Source organism: Cyprinus carpio, chromosome A2, assembly GCF_018340385.1.
Source record: "Cyprinus carpio isolate SPL01 chromosome A2, ASM1834038v1, whole genome shotgun sequence".
NCBI lineage: Eukaryota > Metazoa > Chordata > Actinopteri > Cypriniformes > Cyprinidae > Cyprinus > Cyprinus carpio.
This window is the reverse complement of record NC_056573.1, coordinates 4,323,752-4,349,621: the sequence shown is the minus strand read 5'-3', so window position 1 is coordinate 4,349,621 and position 25,870 is coordinate 4,323,752. Positions and strand designations below refer to the sequence as shown.

The 25,870-nt window shown below is 38.4% G+C and overlaps 1 protein-coding gene across 1 annotated transcript in view; it reads right to left on the bottom strand.

Moving 5' to 3' along the window:
• Positions 1-13,642: 13,642 nt before the first annotated feature.
• The window catches only part of cdc73 (cell division cycle 73, Paf1/RNA polymerase II complex component, homolog (S. cerevisiae)), a 35,476-nt gene continuing 23,248 nt past the window's right edge, over positions 13,643-25,870 (bottom strand). The window contains exons 11-17 of the mRNA XM_042769751.1: positions 21,197-21,254; positions 19,355-19,390; positions 18,994-19,081; positions 16,571-16,732; positions 15,601-15,701; positions 15,373-15,514; positions 13,643-14,103 (exon numbers count right to left, since the gene is read on the bottom strand). Of these exons, the coding sequence (XP_042625685.1) occupies positions 14,067-14,103; positions 15,373-15,514; positions 15,601-15,701; positions 16,571-16,732; positions 18,994-19,081; positions 19,355-19,390; positions 21,197-21,254 (624 nt within the window). The 3' untranslated portion in view covers positions 13,643-14,066. The remainder of the gene's footprint in view (positions 14,104-15,372; positions 15,515-15,600; positions 15,702-16,570; positions 16,733-18,993; positions 19,082-19,354; positions 19,391-21,196; positions 21,255-25,870) is intronic.

Below are 25,870 nucleotides of genomic sequence, written 5' to 3'. Positions count from 1 at the left end.
ATAGTAGCGAATACTCATTCTTTATAGATGGAGTTGCGGTAAATCATCAAAAGGTGGCCGGAATTGATTCAAAACAGTTAAAGAAAAACTGCAATATCTTGCACAGTGCAAACCAATGGAAAGCCTCTCGAACTAAAGATCGACACAGGAGCCTCATGTAACATCATGTCTTTGCAGACATTCGCACAGGTAAAGCAAGATTAAAACCTTCAGGTGTCACGCCATGTGAAGCTTGTTGCGTATGGTGGAGAGGAGATCCAAACTGCTGGATCAACCGTGTTATCTTGCAATCTGAGTGACCAGACCTACTCTCTACAGTTCTATGTAGTGCAAAAAAATGTACAGCCATTGCTGTTCGGACTGTCTGACTGTCTTCGGATGGGCCTCATTTCTCTCAATAATGCAGTCCACCAAGTCAGCGTAAAAGAAAACTCAAGTTTTGTCCAGCAGCTTAACACAGAATATGCAGATCTTTTCCGAGATGAAATAGGAAAGCTTCCCGTAACGTACTGCATGAAACTGGACAAAGAAGCCCAACCTGTCGTCCGTCCAGCACGCAGAATTCCTGCAGCAATGCAACACAAGGTAAAAGCAGAGTTGGAAAGAATGGTCGCTATGGGAGTAATCACTCCTGTGTCTGAGCCAACCGATTGGGTGTCATCTATGGTGGCGACTCACAAGAAAAACTCAGATGAAATAAGACTGTGCATTGACCCTAGGGACCTAAACAAGTTCCTAAAACGTCCGCATCACCCCATGCGCACAGTGGAAGAAGTGGCAGCGCAAATGCCAAACTCCACAGTATTCTCTGTGCTCGACGCAAAAAGCTCCTTTTGGCAGATTGCGCTGGATCACAAGTCCTCCCTCCTGACTACGTTCAGTACACCATTTGGAAGATTCCGATTTCTTAGGATGCCCTTTGGCATTAATTCGGCCAGCGAGGTCTTTCAGCGCGCTATGGAGCAGATCTTTGCTGGCGACCCGTGCGCAGTCATAGTCGATGACATCATTGTGGGAGGTAATGGCGAGCAGGAAAACGATGCAAACCTAAGAAAAGTTTTGGACCGTGCTCGTGAAGTGAACTTGAGGCTGAACCCTCAAAAGTGCAAATTCCGCCTTAGTGAGGTGAGCTTTGTCGGTCATATTTTCACAAGCAAGGGACTACAACCTGGCTCAGCAAAAACAAAAGCAATCACAGAAATGCTGGCACCAGACAACGTTACTGCGCTGCAGCGCTTCCTAGGTATGATCAACTACTTAGGAAAATTCATATCGAACCTTAGTGAGCTGTCTGCCCCTCTGCGCGAGCTGACCTGTAAAAACACAGAGTGGTGCTGGTTTAAACAGCATCAGGACGCTTTTGAAGTTCTGAAGCACAGGATTTCTAGTCCACCTACTTTAAAATATTATGACGTCCTGAAACCCCGTCACACTCACCTGTGATGCCTCCCAGTTCGGACTCGGAGCTGCATGTCTTCAAGGTCAAGAGCTTGACGCAAACAGAAGTGCGTTACGCACAGATAGAAAAAGAACTTCTGGCTGTTGTATTTGCGTGCACCAAATTCAATGACTACATATATGGTAAACAAATTCACATCGAAACTGACCATCAGCCATTGGTTACCATACTTAACAAGCCTATCCACACCGCTCCAGCAAGGCTGCAACGCATGATGCTAAGATTGCAGAAATACAACTTCACAATCACATACAAGAAAGGAAAACATATGTTCCTTGCCGACACATTGTCACGTTCCCCCAGAGACTCACCAGACGAGCACACAGATGACGGAGCTGACTTCGAAGTTATGTCAGTTCAACACATCTCATCTTCCAGACTGAAGGAGTTGCAAACTCATACTGCACAGGATCCAGTCCTTCAACGTCTCTGCAGTATTATCAAGTCAGGATGGCCCTGTAGCCAATCAAAGCTGCCAACGGAAAGTCGTGAGTATTTTCCCTTCAGGGATGAGCTCACAGTCGATGAAGATATACTCATGAAGGGACAGAGAACGGTTATTCCAGAATCACTACGCAGTGAGTATATCACCATTATTCACAGAGGTCATCCAGGCCTTGATGCGACCAAACGCAGGGCACGGGGCATTGTATTCTGGCCTTCTTTAACTAAAGACATTGAAAAGGAGGTACTATCGTGCTCTGTCTGTAACAGTATGAAACCCCATCAACAAAAAGAGCCTCTACACTTACATCACATCCCAGATCTTCCATGGTCAAGTGTGGCTACGGATATCTTTGAGTGGAATGGTCAATACTACCTTGTACTAGTTGACTTATATTCGGGATGGTTCGAAATCGATCTGCTTCGTGACCTGTCCTCCAGTACTGTAATCACAAAGCTCAAAAGGCACTTTTCTGTTCATGGGAGTCCGCACAAAGTCTTTTCAGACAACGGTACCCAGTTTACAAGCCAACAGTTCAAAGAATTTGTTGCTGCTTGGGATTTTACACATACCACTAGTACCCCTGAATATCCACAAGCTAACGGGCTAGCTGAGAGGGCAGTGCGGAGTGCAAAACATCTAATGGAGAAATCCAAGAGGGACGGTTCTGATGTTTTTCAAAACTTGCTCAACCTCAGAAATGTTCCACGTGACCAGACACTGGGTCACCAGCAGAGAGATTAATGTCGAGACAGACGCGCACATCTCTGCCAATCAGCAAGTCCATTCTGGTGCTAGCCTCAAAGAATAACTTTGCTGTCAAGAATCAGATCTCAAAAAAGAGACATTGTCAAAAGACATACTATGACAAGTCTAGCAGAACTCTCCGACCACTCTTACAAGGAGAGGTGGTGAGACTTGCAACGTCAAAAGGCCATGACTGAATCGGACTCGTCAAACAGCTCTGCGATGAACCAAGATCATATCTTGTGGAGGTTGAAGGAAGAGAATACAGACGAAATCGAAAACATATCCTTCCTGTCGCAGAGCCACCACCACAAAAGTTAGACCACAGCGAAATGTCACTTCCCTTTGTTCAGACCCCCTCTGCTGAATCTAAGCACAAATTCTTCACTCCAAATGAGGTCAAAGAACAATGCACCCCACAAGGAACCGAGAAGAAACCCCTGAATGAACATTCAACAAAAGTTCTTTCTACAGCTCCATATGTGACCAGAGCAGGTCGCATTTGCAAACCAAACCCAAAGTACCTGGAATGAAAAACAAGAATTTAAAAAAGAAAGACAGAAAAGAAAGTTCTGTAATTCAGTAACAAAATGTTCAATTTATAAATGTTAACATTATAACTGATGTTACAATGTGAGTTAACAAATGTTGTGTTAATTGCCTTTTTACTCTCAGCTCAAGTAATCTGTTAAATGCGTTTCCTATGAAAAAAAAAAACTTTGAGTTAACTTTAATATAAGAAACTGTTCATTAAGGAATAACTGTCAAAGTTAAAGAAGGAGGATGTAGAACATAGTAGTGTTCTGTAGCTTTAAATCTGAGCAGACTATGATCCTCCAGCTTGCTTATACGCATGCACTAGTTGGTGCTACGTTGTTGAAGTTTGTACACTGCGTATTGAACTCCTGCATGTCTCATAGTAAAGATACTGTTGTTAAAAGGATCTTTGCCTTGCCACTCGTCATTCAGCCCAGAGTATGCTTTTTCAGCCCCTGAAGTAAGCATGAAGCATAAGTTATAACGTGCTCTTCTCCTTCTATGTCTTGAGTCAAAACTGCTCCCAGTCCTTTCTCACTGGCATCGGTCTGCACCTTAAATTGCTTGGTAAAGTCTAGGGAAATCAGCACAGGGGTTTGAGTTAGATTATTCTTGATAGTTTCAAATGCTTCTTGACAAGATTCTATCCAAGCTCAAGTGGCTCCCTTCTTTTTTAAAGCATGTACAGGGGCTGCTTTTTCTGAAAATCGTGGTACAAATCAGTGATATCGCCCAGCAAGTCCTAAAATCCATTGCAAGTCCTTCAGAGATTGAGGCACAGGAAACTGACTCACTGACGCTATCTTAGCAGGATCCGTCTTAATACCTTTGCCTGAGATCACATGGCCCAGAAAAGTTAGAGACTTTTTCATCATGTAACACTTTTTAAGGTTTAAAGTCAGCCCAGCTTGATGTAGGCAGAGGAATACTTATCCGAGGTGTAGCAGGTGTTCATTCTCATCCTTTGAGTATACCACGATATCATCTATATATACAAAACAGCACTTTCCTATGATTTCTCGCAGTGCACATTCCATTAAATGCTGTAAGAACTCAAATAGCCCTGAAGATGTCACAAAAGCAGTTTTATGTATGCTTTCTGGCTCCAACTCCACCTGCCAGTATCCACTTTTTAGATCTAAAGTACTGAAAATTCTTGCTCCATGTAAGGATCCCAAAATATCCTGGATTTAGGTCATCGGATAAGCATCCAAATAAGTTTTTGAGTTCAGTCCACGAAAATCTACACAAAACCTAGATCCACCATCCTTCTTGGGAACAATAACAACAGGAGAAGCCCATGGTGAGTTGCAAGGTCGAATTATATTATTGGCTAACATCTCCTTAATCTCTTTGTCAATGAATTGTTGTTTCTCCACAGAAACATGGTAGGCTATCCTATGGAGAGGAACTTCATCTATAGTGTTGATGCAGTGCTTGATTACAGAAGAGTGTCCTACCTCATTTGTGCAAACCATAGGCCATTCACTTATCAACTTCTCTAAGTGATTCTGGAATTCTGAGGTGGTATCAGCTTGGAGTGCTAGCTGTTGAACAGCCAATGAGACTTCTGATGATACTTCTACACTAGGCAAAGCCAGATAAAAGGACACCAAGGAATTGGAAAATGACTTAGCTGGCAAAAGGGGAAACTTCTCACTCTTGTTTTCCTCTTGGGATATAATCCCATACCAAAAAGTAGTATACTTCAAGTTTATTTTATTAAGTATACTTAAGTAAAGTTCAAGTATATTTTTAAGTATACTTGCTTGACTGTAATTATTACCTCTCCATCGGTCAACATTTTATTCCATAACGTTACAGTTTTGATGCTGTTTCATGTCAGATGACCTAGCGCCCTCTACCATATAACAGTGAAAACACGGATTCTAGCAGCACAAGTATAGTTCAAATATATTTAGACTTTTTGTAAGTATAAGTCAAGTATACATAAATGTCACTTTAAGTATATTTCTGAGAAGTACATAAAGCCCATTTCTGAGAAGTACATAAAAAGTAAACTAAAAGCATACTTTCCTATTTTTAGTTTAAAATAAGTATACTAATAGCACACTTGAATAAACTTCTTTTTCGTAAGGGGTGCCATATTGGGCCCTTCGGAAATCCAGCATAAACCCAGCCGAAGTTAAGAAATACATTACCAGAGTTATTGGTACTGTCAGATCTGAATCTGAATCTGATCTGTTTTTTTCTTGCAGCTCACATTTCCAGTTAGCTCAGAATTGGCATAGCTCCAATATCGTTTGGATTCTTCAAAATCTTTCTGGTACTGTCAGAGCTGAATCTGAATCTGATCTGTTTTTTTCCTTGCAGCTCACATTTCCAGTTAGACAGCTCAGAATTGGCATGGCTCCAATATCGTTTGGATTCTTCAAAATCTTTCTTGATTTGGGTCCCTATCCTTACCAATTCACTAACACCTCTCACTGTTCCCTGTAACAAGCTTGCAAGACGAGGATTACAGTTTATTCTTTCCAATGATAAGGCTTTCTGTGGTTTATTTTACTTTGGATCAGTGTTTGATTGCTACTATTGTTGTTTATTTTTAATTTTTATTTTGTTTGTTTGGTCATTGTTTGTATTGATTTGATATGAGAAGGTCTACCACAAATACGGGTTATTCATGTATGGTGTAAATGGAAATCTTTGAAGAATAGAGTCATTGACAAGTGTGGGCTTTGCATATGTTACAGTCATGGCCAAAAAAATCAGCACCCTTGGTAAATATGACCAAAGAAGGCCGTGAAAATTAATCTGCATTGTTAATCCTTTTGATCTTTTATTTAAAAAATTCACAAAAATCTAACCTTTCATTGGATAATAAAAATTTAAAATGAGGGGAAATATCACTATGAAATAAATGTTTTTCTCTAATACACATTGGCCACAATTAACGGCACCCTTTTATTCAATACTTTTGAAACCTCCATTTGCCAGTTTAACAGCTCTAAATGTTCTCCTATAATGCCTGATGAGCTTAGAGAACACCTGACAAGAGATTAGAGACCATTCTTTCATCCAGAATCTCTCCAGACCCATTAGATTCCCAGCTCCATGTTGGTGCTTCTTCTCTTCAGTTCACCACACTCATTTTCTATAGGGTTCAGGTCAGAGGACTGGATTGGCCATAGCAGAAGCTTGGTTTTGTGCTCAGTGACCCATTTTTGTGTTGTTTTTGAGGTTTGTGTTTGGATTATTGTACGGTTGGAAGATCCATACATGGCCCATTATAAGAGTCATTCACTTACTGATTTTTTTTTATCTGTTGGTATTTGATAGAATCCATGATGCCATGTGTCTAAAGAAGATGTCCAGGACCTCCAGCAGAAATAAAGGCCCACAACATCAAAAATACAGCAGTATATTTTGTTGTACACATGGGGTATTTTGGTGCTAAAAAGCTATTTTTTTGTTTCATTTGACTATAGAAGCCAGTCCCGTTTGATAACTGAATATGCTGGAGATTGTTTTTGGATGAGCTAGGAGAATTTTTCTTGAAACCCTCCCAAACAACATGTGGTGATGTAGGTGCTGTTTGACAATTCTTTTGTCAATTTTTTTTAAAGGTTTTCTGACCCCAAGACTCAACTTTTTTTCTGCAATTCTCCAGCTGTGATCCTTGGAGAGTCTTTAGCCACTCAAACTCTCCTTCTTACTGTGCATTAGGACGATATAGAGACACATCCTCTTCCAGGCATATTTATAACATTTTCTGTTGATTGGAAATTCTTAATTATTGCCCTGATGGTGGAAATTGGAATTTTCACTGCTCTAGCTCTTTTCATAAAGCCACTTCACTAATTTGTGAAGCTCAATTATCTTTTGCTGTACATCAGAAATATATTCTTTGTTTTTTCTCATTGTGATAGATGATTAAGGGAATTTGGGCTTTGTTTTCCCTCATATTTATATTTCTGTGAAACAGGAAGCCTTGGATGGATAATTTTATGTTCATAATCACCCTGGAGTGCTCAAAATTGTGAATATGTATGGGAATATACTTCTGAGATATTTTACTTATAAGAGTTTCTAGGGGTGCCAATAATTGTGTCCAACTTGTATTTGAGAAAAACATTCATTTCATAATGATATTTTCCTCCATTTTAAATTCTTCTTATCCAATGAAAGGTTAGAATTTTGTGAATTTTTTAAAATAAAAGATCAAAATGATTAACAATGAAGATTAATGTTCACAGCCTTCTTTGATCATATTTACCAAGGGTGCCAATATTTTTGGCCATGACTGTATGTTTGCATAAAAAAAACTTAATTAGCAAACTAGCATAAAAACAGTTTTTAAAAAGTTTTATCTTTATTGATTTTGCATAAAAAAAACTTAATTAGCAAACAGTTTTAAAAACTCTTTATTGATGTAGCTGATTGTATTGTAAAGTAATACAGTTGATCCCTCCTTCAAATATTTGTATAGGTGTTTTTTTTTTTTTTTTTTTTAGAGATCTTGATGTTCAGTGTGGGGATCCCTGATGGCGCCCAAACAGGGACAAATCTGTATTTATTCTTAATTACTTAAATACAAACATGTACAAACACAATAAGAAATATAATAAATTACTTTGATAAGTCCTGGTGAGAAGGATGAGAGCATACCAATCCAAAAAAGAATTTACAGAAGGACCATATCTTGCCCAATCATGATTTTACAGCTGGCCCATTTGTGACTCGTAGAGAACCTGTTAAAGAACTCATACATACTGTACATTGAGTGAGCTGTATATTAATCCTGAAGAGGATGATTCCATTGCAGATGCAGACCCATCACCTCATTCTACAATGCCTCTACCACCGGATGCAATGGAAGAAGCTGATTTGAACTTGTCCCTACAGGCAGCAATAGAGGAGTTAAAAGGACATGAGTTGTCATCCTGGAGAAATGCAGTGCAGGCTGTATTCAGAAGGTGAGCCAATGCTGTTTACAAGCAGATCTTGATGTTCAGTGTGGATCCCTGGAGGAAAAGCTGGCCTATCACATCGATAGAGAGTGTGTTAAAAGTTAAAAAAATCTTAGAACTGAGTATACAAATAGTCTGCAATAGGAGTGCAATTTGGGGAAGTTTCTATGGTTGACTGTTTAAAATTCGCAGAGATCTACAGATTGGTTTCAACAAGCTAAGATCCTGGGTACCAGTAACACTCTAAAGAAGGAAACTCCAGTTATTTACATCTACTTTTTTTTTTACCTGAGCAGTAGTCGACCTTTTTTTTCACACAATTCGCACACCAGTTTTTCAGATGACCATTTCAACAACACAAAAACTACACTCACACACACATCTTTTCCCAATAAAAGAAGAGACTCACCATTTTTAAAAAGTAAAAATCTTCCCCCACCAAAAATAAAGTTTCCCCCAATTTAAAAAGTAACCCCATTTTAAAAGTGAAGCAGAGACTGATCTTTTGTCAAGCGATGTGAAGAGTATTTGGCCATTCGACTGCTGAAGCTGAAAGAAGGCTTCTGGAGAGGAAACAAGGGTCTAAAGAGAGTCTATGTGACTTTGCATGCCATTATAGGGCATTGTGCTTAAGATGGAAGAAAGACATGCCCGAGAGAGAAATGGTACAAGCCACAGTAGAGACCCAGTAGAGAGTTTACTTACTAGTTGCTGTGGAATGATTGTATTGAATGCTGAGCTAAAGTCAATGAACAGCATTCTGACATTTGAGTTTTTGTGTCCAGATGTGATAAGACGGATTGCAGTGTGTAGGAGATAGCATCATCTATAGAGCAGTTGGGGCAATATGCAAATTGTAGAGGGTCTAGTGAAGAGGGCAAAGAGGAGTGGATGTTTTTTTTGTAATAAAGCACTTCATTGTGATGGAAGTCAGTGCTACAGGGCGATAATCATTGAGACATGTCACCGTTGACTTCTTAGGAACCGGGATGATGGTGGTCTTTTTGAAGCACGCAGGGACCACAGCCTGGCTCAGGGAGATGTTGAAGATGTCAGTGAAGTCATCTGCCAGCTGGTCAGCACTGTCCATGAGCACTCTTCCTGAAATGTTGACTGGGCCAGCCGTTTTCCATGGATTCACTCTAGATAGCGTCCTCCTTACGTCAACTGAAACTCAGGAGTGGGCATGGATTTAAATGCCTGTGTGTCATTCAGAGCTTCAAACCATGCAGAGAAATCATTTAACAAGTCAGGGAGGTGGGTGTCACTTTTGTTGGCATGTGGTGTGATTTTATAGTCTGTTAGGGCCTGGATGCCCTGCCACATGCTTCTGGCGTCCTTAGTATCACAGAAGTGGTTGTTAATTTTCTGTGCATACTGGCCTTTTGCTTTCCTGATGGCTTTGGAAAGCTGAGCTCTTGCTGACCTGAGAGGCCGTTCCTCCCCCAGTTTGAAGGCAGCATCTCTCTGTCTGAGCAGGGCATGGACCTCAACTGTTAGCCATGGCTTCCTCACATCCTGACATCCTCAATGCACTTCTCTATGTATACAGTCACAGAGTTTGTATATTCGTCCAAACAGACGTGCTGGTCATAGGTGGCAGCTTCCCTGAACATGTTCCCTGAACAGTCGGTGCTCTCAAAGCAGTCTTGTAGGGCATCCATTAAAAAAAAAAAAACAACAACAAAAAAATAAAAAAATGATAGGTTACTTGCAATAGGGTGTTCTGGTTAGACACCTCACTTAATGCTATCAGAGAACCGGGGTTACGCAAGTAACCTATCATTCTCTTTCAAACATACGTTTCGTTGTCTCACTATGGGATATTCTTACTCCCATATTGCTAGAGAGCCTGTTTCAAAGACTCCTGCCAACCAAAAAGACCTATAATAGGGCTGGTTAAGTCAACACTCAAGACGGTGTGTGACGTATAAGCTGTAAAATCCAGTTTATAAACCTTTGGACCAACTCACCGTTTCACAGATATCTTGTATCGTGACCCCTTTAAAGAGAGCCCATGACGCTGAGTGAGCACGTAGACCAGATGGAGGTAAAGCACAATGCGCTCCCTTCATAAACTGTGAAACTTAAGGGTGCTGCCCAACAGTTTTATTATCAAAACCTACATGACAGGCAGATATGGCGACCAAAAACACCTTTATGGTTGAAACGCTCTACCCTGGTCTATCAGAATCTGCAAAAAGGACAGAATAACTGCCACCGAACATTAAAAGGGGATTACGTGTTTAGATGCGCACCAATGCTCCAACACGCCCCATTGGCATTCATAGGATGACCGAGTGGACACAACCATATAATTCTTTATAGTTCTGATTACACTGCCTGGCAAGACCAATTGCGTTGATATTTAACCACTCACTGGCAAGGCCCAAAGTGCAAGGCATTCTGGATGAGGATGAAAAATCTCTCCCCCCCTGCCTGTGACAGCAGCATACGTATGTATGATTTCCGCAAGCCAATATTTCCCGGGCCATCGCGGAGCTACCAGTATCATTTTCAAACCATACTCCCTCACTCTTTAAAGGGCTGGGGATATCAACGCTATTGGTGGGAACACGTAAAAGAGAAGGTGAGGCCGATCGTGTGCCAGTGCATCTATTCCCGGAGGCGCACTCTGATCTTTCATAGAAAAGAACAGAGGGCACTGAGCATTGTCCTGTGACACAAACAGATCCACTGATGCAATGCCGTGTGCGCTCCAGATCTGACCAACCACTTCCGTGTTCAGTTTCCATTCCCCATAAAGGGGAATTCAGCACTTTGGACAGCATTTCTGCACACCGGTTTATGATCCCCTGTACATGTGTTGCCCTCAGGGATAAAAGATTGGCATTGCTCCACAAAATCAGTGTGCATGCCAACATGTGTAATGGGAGTGATCTGAGACGTCCCTGTCTATGTTGGCGTTAGAAAAATTGCCAGCATTTCCAGGTAGTTTACGTGACAGTTGATCAGATGGTGAATGCCCCCCCTCGTGAATGCCCCCCCAGCCGGACAACGACGCTTCCGTCATTACGACCTTCCTGGATTGGACAATGTCCATGGGTACTGCTTGCACCAGAAAAGACTGGCGCTGACCTCACTTTCAGTCTAGTCTGTGAGTGCCATAATGGGTCCAGTCTTGAAAGAAGCTGCCCAGTGTTGGAACTCTTTCATAAATAGTCTGCTTAAGGGAATTACTATTAGAGCTGAGGCTCTATATCAAAGCTTACAGTCTGAGGCATGTGCGAAAAAGAGATACTGTTTACCTTCCAAAATTCGGCCAGGCATTGCATAAAATTTTATTATTCTCTCCTCTGACAATTGTGCTCTAAATGTCACTGAATCCAGTGACAACCCCAAATACATTATTGACTGTCTGGGAACTAACACACTCTTTTCTGTGTTTAATTTTAATCCCAGTTTCTGTAGATGTTCTAGGAGCATAGCTGTGTGATCTCTCGCTTTGTGCTTCAATTCAGCTGTCACTAGCCAATCGTCTATATAAGTAGCGAGAAAAATGCCTTTCTCCCTGAGTGGATTTAAGGATGCTTCTGTACATTTTACAAACACCCTTGGGCTGAGAGACAGAACAGGCTGAAGAGAAGAACTGGATATTCGTATACCACACCAAAGAATACAAACCTCAGAAATTTCCTGTGAGGTGGATATATTCTTATGTGAAAATATGCATCCTTCAGGTTGACTGAGGTAGACCAAGTACCTGGCCATAGTGTAGAGTGTGTGAGCATTCTGAACTTGAACTTCCTTAATTCTTTGTTCAATGCACAAAGATCTAATATGGGACAGAGATCTAGTCCCTTTTTTTAGGACTAGGAAGTATCTCGAGTAAAACCCATTGTGGCTTTCCTCGGGTGGAACCACTCTTATTGCCCTTTTGTTCAACAGGGTGGTAACTTCCTCCTGAAGAAAATGTACTATTCCTCCTCGTACCTGAAAATAAATTAATGCCTTTGAACTGCGGGGGAGAAGTGGCAAACTGCAGTCTGTAACCACACTGAACCGTTCTCAATACCCAACTGGACTGTGTGCATTCTTGCCAAAACTAAACGAGTTTGTGGCCTGTACTGTGCAAACATATATGCACAATTTACATTGTTCACCACCTTTAGAGGAGCGATGACTCCCTGAGGTGGTTATGCGGTGTTCTGATAAAGTGTTTTGCAACATTTGCTGGGGAAACAGTGAAAACTTTATTGAACTGTGAGCATGTAAAGTGCTTGTGACTAGTGGGTGGGTGTGCCTTTTTCTTCCTCCTCACCACCTGGGTAGGATGAGGGGATGGCTGATTCTTCTGAAGTGTAGAAGGCGGATAATTTTTCCTGGGCCAGGCGGGGTACTGCTCTGGTGGTCTGCTCTGACATGCTGCATTCACAAGCAGTCTCTGCCTTGTGATGTGATAGCTGAGGGGTGGGCGAGCTGTAACCCGTGCAAAGGTCTGCCGAGGACGTGGAGTGGGCTTAATCTGCATCTTCCTTGGCATACAGAGTTGCAAAGCCTCATTGTCTCTTTTCTTCTCCTCGAATCTCTTTTGCATCCATGTTTAATTTTAACATTTGAAGCAAAAACACAATGGTCTAACTTTAGCTTTGTGAAATTACGCTATATAAACCTACTGTACATAAAAGTAGACAGGCTGCATGAGGCTACACTTCTGACAGCAGGTGGTGCTCATGGAACAGCAGTGATACAGCGCTGATACAGCATTTCCATGGTTACTGCTGTAAACAAAGCAGCACTGTGCTAATAAATACTGCATTATACAGTGGCATGACGAAAAGAAAACACCATCTATATTCTGAAGACAGTCAGTTCCTCTCAGAGATACATTCATATAAATCTCCTCCAATTGTATTGCGATTCGTTTAACCTATTAACTGACTTAAATCATCACAATTGAATCAATTTTCAACCAGTTGTTTCAACCAGTTGAATCAATTTTTCAACCAGTTGTGGGTGCATCATTACATCCCTACTTATCATAGGCTTTTCTGAAACAGAAAAAAATATGCATCACCAATTGTTTATACTTTTTAATAATTTTTTTTTTTTTAATAATAATCCACATTCAACAGAAATGTTTAAAAACAAACATTACTTTCAAACGCATTTATACAAAAACCAACCATCCAAAAGAAAAAAAAGAAAAAAGTACCCTTGTAGATAACTGACTTTGCCTTATGGAAGCAACTGCAATTTCCATTTCAAAAATGGTTAGATGCAAGCAGTACTTGGGTTTCTGTTTAAAACTTGAACAAAATCTCTGATATACTGCAGAATTAGAGAACAAATTCACCATGAACAATCTTAAGTACAGATTTTATATGAATGAATTCTGGTCATTCATATGCCTGCTGGTTTTGAACAAAGGCATCACATCCTAAACCATGAGGCCTTCCTCTAATCTTACTTACATTTACCATTCGCAGTAAACGCCAATGCACTACTCTACACTTCATAGAACAGAAGGCAGGAAAAAAAAGAAGAAAGGAACAAAGTGAATCTATCATAACGAGATTTAGACATAGCAGTCATTTTATTCATATCAACAAGTAACCATTTTCAATGGCATTCTCATCCAGCTCATGTTTTACAAAAAACATGAAATTTATCAAATATCTCCTTTTGAATCCGCCTTGATCACCAACTGCTTTACAATTGAAAAATACATATCTACTGAGAAAACATGACAAGGACCAACCCAAACATCAAAATTTCCTCACGCCCGCCCTGACCTGCTCATCCTCGGGAGGAGGAAGGGTCAACAAATCATACTGGTGTCAGCAGAAGGTGAAACAGATTGAATTCCAAAGTGCTTTCAGGGAGGCTGAGAAGATCAGGTGTCTAGTAGTACATCTTGACAGGTCTCTGGAGGGAGGGAAGATCTTGACGGTCTTGATATACTGACCGGTGGATGTCAGCGGTCTCAGAACCTCAGATGGGACTTGTGTTTGACCATGTATCTGTAGAGGAGATGTACGGATGATGAGCTATACACACACACTATAGATTACTATAAGGGTTGAAAAATATGTAGTTTTATCTCTCAAGGACTTAATTAACCAGACTATCTAAAAAAAAAAAAAAAAAAAAAATAAAAATTATAAGCTGTTTAACTGAATTCTTGCACACTCCAGTAGTTACTAAAGGCACCGCAACTCAAGATACATTTTCTGAGGAACTACAAAAAAAGTTGGAAACATTTTCACATGATTAACTTAAGACACTATGCAGCGATCAAACACATCTGAAGTATGTTTACACAGACCAAAACCCCCAAATATGATTGAAAAAAAAATAAAAGAAAAATAAAAGTGGGCTATAGGTCAGGGCAACATTCAGTAAGATGTAAATTAATGCCTCTATTCTGCAATGATGCACTAAATTGATCAAAAGTGGCAGTAAAGACATTGTTCAACATTAATAATCAGAATATTAGAATGATTTCTGAAGGATCATGTGACATTGGAGACTGGAGTAATTATGCTGAAAATTCAGCTCTGATCACAGGAATAAACAGTTTTCTATTTTAACACACACTACCAGTCAAAAGATTTTTCTGTTTTTTTTTTTAATACTGTTCTTCTCACCAAACCTGCATTTATTTGATCAGAAATATAGAAAAAGCAAAAATACTGTGAAATATTCCTACTATTTAAAAATAACTGCTTTCTATTTGCATATATTGTAAAATGTAATTTATTCCTGTGATTTTAAAGCTATTTTTTTAGCATCACTACTTCAGTCTTCAGTGTCACATGATCCTTCAGAAACTATTCTAATGTTCTGATTTGCAGCTCAAAAAACATTTATTATTATTCAAATTTAAAACAGTTGAGTAATTTTTTCAAGATTCTTTGATGAATAGAAAGATCAGCATTTATCTGAAATAAAAAGCTTTTGTAACATTATACACTAGACCAGTGATACTCAAGTCTGGCTCGCTAGATCCACTTTCCTTCAGAGATTGGCTCAAAACCTAATCAAACAAACCTACCAGTGATTTTCTAATGATCTTGAAGACATTGACTAGGAAACGCAGGTCTGTTTGATTAGGGTTAGAGCTAAATTCTGCAGCAAAGTGGATCTCGCGAGCCAGATTTGAGGATCACTGCACTAGACCATTCAAAAGCTTGGAGCCAGTATAGTCATCCAGGGGCATCCAGTGTGTGCCATGCTAAAGGCAGACTGAAAAGTCACTGCTTGACAGACACAGGAGTTGCAATCCCAACCTGTCCAGTGTTTCCCAGAAGCGGAGGAAGACGGGCCGGTCCAGGTGGCGTTTGTGGTGGCTCAGCTCCAGCACAGTCACGTCCCACTTCTGTACGTTTGGGTCCATCCGTGCCTCATCATACTTCAGGTGAAAGGCTCGGACTAAATGAACATCAGCATGACATAAAACACACTCTTTCCTGTACGCAATCAATGTGGTGTAAAGTAAATAATGTGCTGCGTCTCACTTTTGGCAAATATGTCCACGGGGGATCCATCAGGCAGCAGCCACGGCCAGCCCTTGAACTGCCAGGCAGGACCCTGGACAAACACGGCCACTACACGATCCCTGTGAACAAACAACAACAACAACAACAACAGCCATTTATGAGGTTGCTAATCTCGGTTTTTGGCTAAAAGGGTTTTGGAGGAGTGAAAGCATTGACAAAACAGTGGCATTTAATTAGCGTTTCTCTGATGGCATGTTTTGACAGGGAGCACATGTTTCGGGAAAACAACAACAGGTAAACAAGTCTTGCTGTGTGGATGCTACTGCTAATTTGACAACACTGATTTCTCAACTTGAACTGATCTTCATTTTGATGAACCAATATTGATTCTTAAAATCACAATATCAATCTTTTAGTCTATAGTTTTCAGTTAAAAACATCACTAAGCATTATTCGTAGCACATCTACCATCAAATAATTACAATAAGCTTTGTGTCTTATGTTATAAAAGTGTTTTAACCTCAAAGAGACTATGATTTAACTTTAGAGCACTTCACTAAAAATATGCAGTTCATTACATATTCATTATATTTTTACTTAACCTGTTATGGATGTCTTCGTAATTTAAAGTATGTCTGAATAGATCTGTCATGAAAAGGTATTACAGCCACAGCTTAAATGTTTACATAAACACAGAATTGGAGAAAAAAATAAAATAAAAAAAAAAATGTATACAAAGACTGACTTAATGTGCAATTTAAATGTTTGCACACAACTCAGCTTTATTTGAGTGTTGATTATTAAAAAAAATGCTTGCTTGATTATTAAATGAACTATTTTTTTGTTATCGGTAAGAAAAAAAAAAAAAAGTTTGGTTGAATCACTACTCAACAGGTTTAAGAAAAGATCTACAAGGCAAATCCTGTTGATAACAGGAGCGTTTAAAACTATAATCACTGCTTCCAGATAAAGTAATAGATAAGCTCACCAGTCCTGTGGGGCGAGTTTGAGCGGTTGGTCGATCACTCTGTAGGGTACTGTGACGCTGATTGTGGCACCACCTGGCTGAACTTGATCTTTACGTCTCTGAAGCAGAACCTCGTTGTCCCTCTGAATACCCTGCTTTTTCTTATCCTCTGACGTGACAAACCTGCCAAGCAAAACCGATTAACATCGAGATAAAATACACTTTATATACATTAGCAATTGCATTCATTATTGAACGTCAACTGAACAGTTCTTCAGACATTGTCTAACACACAACTGCATGCACAGAGTATAAACCAATCAATCATCTCAGAAGCCTGAGAAGAGCTTAAACTTTACATGTTCTTTCCCAAAAGATGTCAGTAATCTTATGATTATTAGCGAAAAATGCAAGAATCATGAGTCTTCTGGTCCTAAATTTTCCTTATTAAATGTTAAAACCCTAATTAAATACTTAAATACCTAAATATTTTGTCACAGTGAATTCACAACCATATTTAAAATTAGAACACTGGAAATGCATATCACATCTGCATACATGCAATGTCAATTATAAATCATCAACAATTATTTTGTTCTACTAGAACAACAGCCTACTTAAATAAACAGCCTAAACAGTTCTAAACAGCCAGTTCATGAGCAATATACCTGCACAACAAATGAAACGCAAATAGAACAAGATGACTTTCTTCGAGAGCAGTCAAGAACTCACTACACGAGTCCCCCAAGTCCTTTCCATTTTAACTTCTGTTCCCGATTAGCACAAGCCAAAGAGCAGTCGAAAGGGAAGGGGGACTACTTTGGACAATTTCCTGAATGTAATAACTAGACAAATACATATTTATAAAATGTATTAAAATGGCAAGATTGTAATGATTCACATTAGTTTTACTCATATATCTAGTGGGTTCTTCAAAGAGATACAGAGAAAGAAAAATGTTGAGGGGGTGAATTAAATTAGAATTATCTTGATATTTAATTCTACTTCAGTTGTCTCAGACCACGTTCCCACTGTTCTTTTTTAGAACTTTTTAGAACTGTAGAATTTTCAATACTAACATTTATGACCGTCTTGATTTCTTTGCTTTTAAATGTTAAACCACTAGGAGACTCTGAAAGCTTCTCTTTTGTTAAACTGATAAACGATTCTTATTACAAATATGAGAAGATGGTTGGTGCATGCTTGGCCTAACCGCACAGCACTTGAATGTCACGCACATCACGAATGTAATGCTTCAAGGACCGGATCTAAAGGCTTTTTTGACTCAAACAGTGAGGTTCTGCTTTTATGGCACTGGCATGTGAGCAATAGAGAGGTGCGTTGTTGGAGATTTTCAACTTCCATGTAAATCACAATGACTGTGCAACTGTAACATTCGCACGAACATGTGGGATTCCACAGTCACATTACAAACCTGTTTATTCAAAATCTACTCTAAAAAATTAAAATCTTTTGCAAGGATTTTTGAAGTTCAAAACCCAATTTATGAACTAAATGCTTAAGATGCTTAATATTCAGCACTATTTGCTATTTTTTTTTATGATTTTTAATCTATCAATTTTTTTTCCAAATAGCTGATTAATCTAACGATTTTCCCCAATAAATATATCAACTTCTGCCATTCATTTTTAAAAGTTTAAAACTTTATGCTGGCAAGAATGAAGGCAGTAATACAATGTCTGTATGTGTCGACATAACTTCCATGTTCATTCATGTTAACTTCAGGCTGTAACTAGTAATAAAGAGGAAGAGATGGTGGCGTGATCTGTCATCACACATTAAAGAGCATCAAAATGCCATTTATTTTCTTTGAATTGACAATTCAAAGCTGAGACTCCGATTCTTAAAAAAAGTAACAAAGCTCAGGTGATTACTGGATGGGAGAAGCACTACAAATAAAGTTTAGAGAAGTTGTTTGGTTTGGGTGGTGCAGCTGTATTTTCATAACCTGCATCTTAGACACTTGTTGATTTATGCTCTGGATTTTTTCTTTATTGCTATAATGCCCTAACCAAGTGCATAAAACGGTTTAAGCTTGCCTTCAGGAAATTAAGCTCACAAATGGACTATCATCTCACTTTTTCTGTTAATCTCCATTTGTTGATTTTATCAAAATCATTTCATCAAGCCAAGCCGTTGTTTTTACTCATTCAACTTCCTCGTTCCATTATAGTTCTGAAATGGATTTTCTCATGACTATAGAGGAAGATGATTGAGCATATTAGCACACAAGAACAGCTGGTTTGACTGGTCTGAGCTCGTTGGTAGCTTGATCCTTTCATGTTCTCATAAAAATTGTTTCATGTCAATTTGACAGAAAACACCTGTAATACTCCAACAATAATGAGGGACGTTTGTTGTCTGATAAAAATCATAAATTAATTTAACAGATGACTGAATTTAGTAGTATTATCAGCACTTACTTGAGGTCCTGTAAGAGCTCCTTGGCGTTGAGCATTGTGATTAAAGATGTTGTCGCTGCAGGGATGATGATAATGGGAGTTCGAGAACCTGGAAAAATCAATTTGTTGTTGTTGTTGTTAAAAATAAACTAGATAACTGCAGTGATCTTGCAGTATGATAAATGAATAATAATAATAAATGCATTTTAAATGTAGGTTTTTACTCAAGATGATCAAGTCAACTATATATGTATATATATCCATGTCCTCATGCCCTTTTTTTGCACCACATATTTTGTTATAAAAACCACATAATTTGATAAAGACATATTTGTTCAAAACAGTATGTTTCCTTTCCTCATCCATGTTGTTAAAGACGTACCTTTCTTTTGGTTAGGCGGGGGTCTTGCTTGAGAGACTAAAGACAAGACAAAAATAAATAAATAAATAAATAAATAAATAAAAGAAAAACACTCCATATATGGAATTGTTACTATGGCCAGAAATAATTTGAAAAGAAAATTAGAAATAATTTATGCACATGCTACCACTATGAAAATTTGTAGTCAACAGATGAACATGTTGACTGTTTCACTTGTCTATCTAAAATTATGCAGATGTGATGAAGGATTATTTGTGCTTTCAAATGCCATCTCAAACTCAAAAGAACATTAATAGTTTATCAAGAAGGAAACAGAGTGTCAAAGCATTTTACAGAACATTCCTCATATCAGAGTGTAGGAACATAAACACTGGTGTGTGTCAGCGCATAGGTGCTTTAGATGAGTGATTAGATGATGTTCAGATTTTTTTTTTTTATAAATGTAGTTAAGAAGAGAGTGAAGGTGAAGTGTGTAATTTCCAACGTCACTATTGTCAACAAATGGAATAAGATCGCTTGGTGTTAAAGTAGAAGAAATTACTTTGAATTACAATACATAAGTCAAATACGTATAGGTTTTGGTATAGGTCTCAGAGCCTGGAAAAACAAACAAACAAACAAAAACACTTCCATCTTGCTGCAGTTATAGCTGCAAAAATGTTTCCTGTTTTAAAGCGTAACAGAGAATTAAATAACTAGGGATGCACGATATTATCGGCTCAATATCGGAATTGGCCGATAATGGCTTTAAATGTAAATATTGTCATCGGCCCGATATGAAAAATTATGCCGATATGTCTTGCCGATAAGAGGAATATGCTAACTCACATGCGCTCAGGGTGTGCTAGTGATTAGATCATGTCAGCATTGTGGCTCATTCTTGAAGCAAAGTTTTGCCTGAATGGTGACTGGATTCACTGTTTTGGATTGCAGTATTAAAACTGAGAATGCACGTACAGAATGACGCGTTTGGTGTATGACAGACATCTAGAGTAAACAGTAATAGCACTTGCAGCGGCAGCCTCCCCTGGGTCCTTATGCCTGCTCAGTAAGGAGTTTTAATTCTGTAGGGGTCGCTGTTGGTCTACTTCTAATAAAATGAAAGCAAAATACACAAATAATATTTAGACTGTTTCTGGCTAAATAAAGCAGTAACTGATGCCATAAATCATGAGTATGTTTTGATTTATAGGTCAGAAGCTATAGCTCAGGGTTCCTCAAATCTTACCCTGGAGGGCCAATCTGCTTCAGTTTAGCTACAACCCTGATCAAACTCACCTACCTGTGATTTTCTTTTAGCAAGCTCGGGTGTGTTTAATTAGCTCAAGAGCTAAAAACTACAGTAAAATCTAAATCACTACACAAAATTGAATATCCCTGGCCATATATAATCATCCCTGCTATAGCTTCACAAACGTGACACTTAAGTTAAAAAAAATTATATAAACTCTTTTGCTTTAGACCATTTACAGATGTTAAATTATAAAATAAAATGCTAAGGTTACCACTGCATATTTTTGATAAAAAAATGCAGTGATTAATATATAGTTTATTTACAGTTATTTTCAAATCTTCAATGTACTGTCATTATAAAACATTTTTATTTTTGTTTATTTAATTCTAACAAATAAATACTTGTTAAAAACTAACTAAAATAAAAAAAAAAAAAATCATATATTGGTATCGGCTATTGGCCAAAAGGAGTTGAAAATTATCGGCATATCGGATATCAGCAAAAATCCAATATCGTGCATCCCTATAAATAACGGTCTATAAGTGATAACGTCACATATGCAATATTTCAGCTGTATCATGTTTAAACTTCAAGGACTTCATCCATACCTGGTCTGGGAACAGGCTGCAGAGCTGGTGTTTGGGCCTTTCTAGCAGATGCACCTTCCTACAGAGGAAAAAGAGAAAGCAAGAGAAAATGCACATGAATGATGATGATGAGTCAGACGCATTTCAATTAGCCTAGGCCAGTCATTGAGAAGCAGTTCTCATTAGTTTCATACAAAGATACACTTATGTCTTCCTTCATGTCACAGTGGCATGGATATCTCCTGACACTATACTCTGGGCTTTTCCCACTGCATACACTGTATACACACATATACATTTATTTATATATTTTATATTAGGGGTGTTGAAATTAATCATTTCTTCGATGCATCGTGATGCAGACGAGGACGATTCGGTATCGGTTCAGTAAAAGACCATAACTGATTATAACGTACTGACGCTCATCTGACGCCACGGCAAGTACCACTCACATTCTCTACAAAAAAAAAAAAAAAAAAAAAAAAAAAAAAAAAAAAAAAGTACATTCTAGATAATTATTATTTTCTATGTTGATTCAATTCTATTGCCAGTACAGTCATGGGCAAAAGTTTTGGCAGTGACATAAATTGTTGTGGTGTTCATTCACATTTTTTTATAGATTCCTAAAAATTGCTAAAAATAATTGCTAAAAGCTTCATTGGCCAAAAAATGAACTTTTCACAAATAAATAAATAAATAATAATAATAATAATAATCATTTCACTATTTTCTGATCCTGACACAAAATGACCAGCTAACATTAATTGACTAATCAGATCAGCCGCACATGTGAAATATCAAAGAAACAGCAAAGAAGCCACTTCTCTCCAAGAAAAAACATCAAGGACAGACTGAAATTCTGCAGGAAGTACAAGGATTGGACAGCAGAAGACTGGTGCAAATTATTTTCTCTGATGAAGCTCCCTTCCGACTGCTTGGGACATCTCGAGAATCTATTGTTCAGAGAAGAAAAGGTAAATGCTAAAAATATTTTGGTTGTAAAAGAAAAAAGGTACGCTCATTCAAAACGGTTGCGTTTGCTCCTTCGCTAGCTGTGCTGATTTAAATATGGCAGTTCTTTTGTGTTTGGGTCGCAAGTTCAGTGATGCAGGTAGTGACGATTCTCTCCGGCCAATCCATGATCAGCAGAGTTTCACGTCACGTTTTGGTAATGGTACGGTTCACTTGGAACCTCAGCCGAGGTGGTACTAAAAAGAGTACCAGGTACCAGGTACTGTACCCAGTGGAAAACCCCCCAGAATTGAAACATACTGAGCCGTACCGTACCATACCATGCAGTGGAAAAGCGCCATGATAGGTATAAAGTATACCTTACCTTACTACAACCCCAATTTAGGGATGTAAGAAAATATCGACACACGTATCGCAATATTTTGTTTGGCGATACTGTATCGATTCTCAAAAATGCAATGTCGATATTAAAAAAAAAAAAAAAAAAAAAAAAAAAAAAAAAAAAAAAAAGTACACAAGATTCATGTTAGTCGTTCCGTTCTGAGCTGTATCCTGACCACTATATATAATAGCAGTCTTCTTACCTCCAAACTTAAACAGTGACGATGTGTGTGTTCCGCTCCTGCAAGGTTTGTCCAGACCCGCCGCTCCCGCAAACATTCTAATATCGCATAAAATTTTCCCGTATCAGAGAGCCGCTATCAGTGGGAAGTATTTAAATCTCTTTTGAATGCGCACTTGTATTGAGGCAGCGCAACTATAATGACGTGAATAATCCTGCCCACTCTAACTGTGCATTCACACCGCCGCCGTCGAGAGCGTCAAAAAAAATCACTCTGGCCACCCTGCTAACAACGCTGCATAAAGATTTGTGAGCGCTCTGATGTAGATCGAATGCTTATCTTGTATTTGAAATGTGGCCGCAAATTAAACAAGCTTGTTGATCTTGTGCAGACTAACCACAATGAGGGTAACGTTATAAGTTAACCTCATTAAATATTGTTGTGGACGAAGTATTAAGATCCTTTACCTAATAATATATAAAGCACTGTAAAAATACTCTGATGCAAATAAAAGTCCTGCATTGAAAATGTTACTTAAAGGGTTAGTTTAGCCAAAAATGAAAATTATGTCATTAATGGCTCACCCTCATGTCGTTCCAAACCCGCAAGACCTCTGTTCATCTTCAGAACACAGTTTAAGATATTTTAGATTTAATCCGAGAGCTTTCTGATCCTCCATTGAAAATGTATGTACGTATAATGTCCATGTCCAGAAAGGTAATAAAAACATCATAGTAGTCCATGTAACATCAGAGGGTCCGTTAGAATTTATTGAAGCATCGAAAATACATTTTGGTCCACTTTTCACATATGGTGTAATGCAATAGGTTTATGCCTTTTAAGGTTCAAAAAACATTATTTTCCACATAATGTACATTATTGTACCTTTCGGGAATGCGTTGATTTTTACAAAGCTCATCGTACTAAAAAAGCGAGGTATATGCTGATTGGCCAGCCATTCAGTGCGTTTTGATTGGCTGAATGCCACAAGCGTATGACGGAAATGTTACACCCCTTACCATACTGTGATGCTGTCTCCCGGCAAGACTAGACAAAACCAATAAAACCCATTACAAATGAGGCATTTGTTGCATCCAGTGGGAACATAATTACTGATTATAATGACTTATACTGTCTGTTTATGCGTTGTGTACCGTGCTGTGTAAACATAAAACCATGTCTGCATTTGTGATCGGAGAAACCACAAACAAGTGCTACTCTACACTGCTCAAAACTCGCGTTTGAATGATCAGTGGCAAATTCTTCAAATATGAAAATGTACTTACAGATTGGATGTCAGAAGCGCCAGACTGTCCTTGCAAAGTTGGAATTGCCCCACTTTATAGAAACAGCCTTTGTGCCACAGACGCATTGTAGGCAAAAAAATTTAAATTGCATCATATGACCCCTTTAAAATATGCTGAAAGTTGTTGTAACATTAAAGTTACAATTCTAACTTTTAACTTTAAATTACTATTATATTTCTACTCCAATTCGTTTTTTTTTTTTTATATAAACATTTAAATGTTGGTTGTCACAAAAACTTGACAGACTTATTCAAACAAATTAAATATTGAACAGTTTAAAAAAAAAAAAAAAAAAAAAAAAAAAAAAAAAAAAAAAAGTCATATGGTGCATATTTAGAAAAATGCTCCTCCCTAGAATTAATTTCTCTAGCTGACTAATGAGTTCATGGACACCAAATGTTTTTTCTTTGGTAAATCTGACGTTACATGATATTGATTAAACACTGATTAAGCGATTGCATGAGACAGGATACAGATTTCAGTAAGTTGTACTCTTTCTTTAATCACACCTTCAGATGTTAATTCATGTTTATTTCATGCTGTAACTGCTATTAAAGTGGAAGAGAAAACCAATTACTCCACATTTAAAGACGCCATTTCATATTTGGATATTATTAGAAAACGGACAGAATTCGAAATCTCAGACTTTGTTTCATATCAAAAGTAACAAATCACAGAGCTTATTACAACTAATTGGATGGGAGGTCATCCTTTCATTATCTAGACTAATCGATTCTTGGGATTTATAAATTGATATTGTTTCATAAAAATGAGAATAGATTAAAATTGAGAAATCAATATTTCATATCCAGCCCTAGTTTTAATTAAAAGCAATCCCACTGAACTTTTCGACTTCCCATTTATTGTTGATAATTAAAAACTTTGCATACAAAGAGATATTGCCCAATATTGTGTGAATGTAAAGCACACTCAATTTCTACACCAATGGCTGCCAAAAAAGAAAAAAGAAAAAGTATTGCAATTTAAACCTATTTAAGATTACCTGGGATAATTGACCTATTATAGATAGATGATCTAGAATAATGAAGTCTTGCAGGAAGCGTGTCAGCAGCAGCTTGTCTTTGACTGCTAGAAGGGAGGGAGGGAGGGAGGGAGGGAGCTCAAGCAGGTCACATGGATGACGGGGTGTGTGTGTTTGAGGGTGTCGACAGAGCTGTGTTCACACATTTTCAACTCCCTTCCACTAGTTCATTTCCTAATAATCAGAATAGCAGAGCAGCAGCACACAGAAGGAAGCCGCACAGAATCATCGCAGGACGTGCAAGAAGAACAAAAGTCTACTAGGAATAGGAGTGGACTGCTTTTCCTAGCTCTGCATAACATCCTGTCTCAGTCAGTGTTTGATAAGAGAGAGGCTGATAACGATCTCAGAAACTGAAAGTGTGAATGGGGAAATGCGTAAAGCCGTGGCCAAACTGGGAGAGAACATCATGGCAGGAGCTATAATACGATACAATTAGAAAGCACACAGCATCTATTTGCAACAGGACTGACGAACCACAACAGTCTCATTCAGTCCAAGGGAAAGGTATGTCAAACAAGACATCTTCATATTTATATCTGACGATGTGCTGACGCGATTCATTCTTCACAGCAATCCTAGAGAAGCAATCCAAACTAATGTCCATCTGTGTTTGGCCATGTTTTCAGCTGGTATTAAAGGAGAACTTTGACTTCAAGGACAAAAACATTTAAGAAAAACCCAAAATATCTTTAACGTACCACTAAAGAAAGTCATACAAGATTGGACTTTTATGAAGGTGAGTAATGGACAGAATTTTCTCAAGCACCCCCCCATTTTGGCATGGGGACATAAATGATATACCCAAAAT